Here is a 3047-nt window from a genome sequence, read left to right as displayed (position 1 = left end):
ATTTTATAGGCAAATATTATATTTATACATTAAAAAATTAATCTTTAACAGGTCAAATGCTAATTTTTTATAAAAAGAAGGTCATTTTATAGTATTTAAAGTACCCAAAGTTTAACAAGTTTCATTCAGAAATCTAGAAAATCGTGATTTTTTATGTAAATGATTTTACAAAGTAATAAACCTATGCTTCTTCGTCTCATAACTGTAATATATAAATTACTGGTACTGACTAAATTAGAAAAAAACTTAATATCTTAATGCTAAATCACATAAAAATAAGTTATATATTTAACGTAGATAGTTGCTCAATATTTTGAAATTCTAAAATACGCAGCATTCTATAATATAACAATCCAAACATACAGAAAATTGTTTCAAATATGATACCAAGGATTTTTTAAATCCATTTTATTGATGAAATTAGGCAAATATAACACTATTTATGCATATTTTAGTTTCTAAAACAAAATTTCTTTTGAAAAATACGGGAAATATTAAATATAAAAGAGGGAATAATTATACACATTTTTTGATTTAGTGGGGTTTAAAGCCTTAAATTGACTATTCTTTCCTTTTTAATAATTTAAGAGCAAAATTAGAGATCTGGGGGGAGTTAATGTTCGTTTTTTATTTTTTATTATTTTGGTATATTTTTCTTTGATTTTCAGCTGCATTAAATTCTGGATATTTCCAGGTATTTAATATGTATGTTTTTTATGGTTATTTTTTCTATATATTCAAGAGCACGAATTTACCAAAAATAATAGATTTTTTAGTTTATTTCTCGTTACTATAAATGCATATTTCACTGAGAATCGAGTTTTATTTTTTTAAAAATGAATTGCTTATATAAAAAATTCTTCAGATTTTAGTGCAAATTTGAGTCTTTTATATTTAATTATAAACTTTTTTATATAAAATCGATTTAAATATTTTCAACTATGATATGCTTTATGTGTTATATTTGAGATCATAAAAATACTTTTGCCAAAAAATAATTTAGATATAACAAAAGTTGCATGCAAAATTTGATAAAAAAGTTAAGATTCATGATTTTCTTTCTATTTATTTATCTAAGCTATTTTCTTATTCTTTTTTTCTAGGTCATATCTTACATCTGGTAATATTCTTTTACCCAGAAGGAAAATTCCGGTGATAAAATACATCACAAACAGTAAGACAATGAATATAAAGAACACCCATAGCTTTCCTCCTATGCCTGGTAAGTAATTTAAAATAGTGTAGAGAATAATTTTTAAGTTATTCATAACCAAATTAAATTCTCTTTGTCCCTTAAGTTCATCAATCGAACCTTTCACTATGAAGTAACTAAAAATACTTGAAATATGAGAGGTTGGAAATGTAGAAATAACACAAGGTATAACTTTCTGCAGAAAAAATGATGATTTCAAGTCGGGCATTGTTTTTTCTAAAATAAGTAGAAAATATGAGTATAGGGGAGGAATAACAAAACAGAAAACGCCATAAATTGATATAATTCCGATAATAAGTTTCTTATTAGACAAAGCAGATCCGAAAAATAATCCTACAACAGTCGCGAAAATGTTAGATGTTAGCATACTACCGAAATAACTCTTCGTGGCGATTTTGGGTACAAGAAACCTTAGCAAACAAAAAAATATGAAAGACATCACATCATTTATCATATTATTTAAAAAAAAGATTCCTAAGTAAAAACTCGTTACAGTGTAAGTCCCAACCCCTATTTCTCTCTTTGAAATCAAAAAAACATCAAGAAAACTCAAAGCGGAAACTCCTAAATTCATAGGAAACGCGATGACTAGACTTAAATTTATAGAAAAGAATGATCTTATACGATATAAAAATCGCATTTTCTGATCTATAGTGAAATATATAGGACTAAGACCCAAACTCCGGATATAGATATCTGGATTATTTTCGATGTTTTTTGTTGGTTGATAAATTAAGTACAAGATAAACAAGTAAATTAGAAATGGGCCTAAAATACTTTTTAAGAAAGCAAATTTCCTTTTTGTAACGATCTGCAGTTGTCTTTGAATCAAGATATAGATGTGAAAAAAACTAAAGCCGAAAGAAACCTTTTTTTTGTTTTCTTTTACACAATTTTTTAAGATGTCATCTGCTTCTGCTATACTACTGATATGACGAGCTTCGGTATTACACATTTCTATTAAAAACTCGGGATAAGTAACATCTGGTCTTTTTTTCATGCCAGAATCGGTTATAAAATTGTCAATCTCGGATATAACGCCATTGTATATTTCTTTTCCAGTTGAAAGAACAAGAATTTTATCAAAAAGATCGAATATTTTTGAACTTGGCTGATGAATCGAAAGAATAATGATTTTATTCTCTTTTACTGCTAAGTCTTTGAGTACTTTGCAAACATCAAAAGCTATATATGAGTCCAAGCCACTCGTTGGTTCGTCAAGGAATATTATTTTTGGATCACTAATGAGCTCTATTCCTATCATTACCCTTTTTCTCTCTCCCCCGGAAATTTTCACCATTAAAGACTCGCAACAATGTTTTAAATGTAATAAATTTATCAAATTCTCGATTCTTTCCTCTATCATTTGATTAAAAGATATATTTTGGTCGTTTTTAATAGGCTTAGATGATAATCTAAATTTTGCGGCATACCGAAGCGTGTCTAAAACAGTTAATTCTTCATATATAACGTCATCTTGATCAACAAATCCCGCTTCATTCATCCATGTATCTTCATTTCTCGGCACTCCATTATATGTAATTGTTCCAGTCGTAATTGCCTTGGGTGTAACTCTACCAACAAGTGAATTTAGAAGAGTTGATTTCCCGCCACCAGATGGCCCTATGATTGCAAATAACTCACCTGGATTAGCTTCACCATTACATCCATTTAATATGTTAAAGTCAGTCGTTCCAACATTAGACGTTCTTTTTATATTCTTAAGCTTGATATGTATATTCTCCCATTTTAAAGTCATATTATAAGCAATTTTAGTTCATATAAATACTTTATTATTGATTTACCCAATTTGTAACACCTTTATTTTTCTTTT

The 3047-nt window shown here is 27.6% G+C and overlaps 1 protein-coding gene across 1 annotated transcript; it reads right to left on the bottom strand.

The window, feature by feature from the left end:
- Positions 1 to 1213: 1213 nt before the first annotated feature.
- Positions 1214 to 2513, bottom strand: LOC147064324 (uncharacterized). The gene is made up of 2 exons (XM_085958493.1): positions 2196 to 2513; positions 1214 to 1219 (listed from the first exon to the last, which is right to left on the bottom strand). The coding sequence occupies exons 1-2, from the start codon at positions 2511 to 2513 to the stop codon at positions 1214 to 1216; spliced, it is 324 nt and encodes a 107-aa protein (XP_085814619.1).
- Positions 2514 to 3047: the final 534 nt, after the last annotated feature.

This window comes from Rhyacophila brunnea, unplaced genomic scaffold, assembly GCF_057557595.1.
Source record: "Rhyacophila brunnea isolate RB1 unplaced genomic scaffold, BYU_Rbru_1.0 scaffold_75, whole genome shotgun sequence".
Classification (NCBI taxonomy): domain Eukaryota; kingdom Metazoa; phylum Arthropoda; class Insecta; order Trichoptera; family Rhyacophilidae; genus Rhyacophila; species Rhyacophila brunnea.
The sequence above is the reverse complement of the archived record's forward strand: the minus strand, read 5'-3'. Positions and strand labels throughout refer to the sequence as shown.

Excerpts from the sequence above, each read along its gene's own strand:
- LOC147064324 (XM_085958493.1), bottom strand. The coding sequence starts at position 2,513 with ATGGTGAAAATTTCCGGGGGAGAGAGAAAAAGGGTAATGATAGGAATA.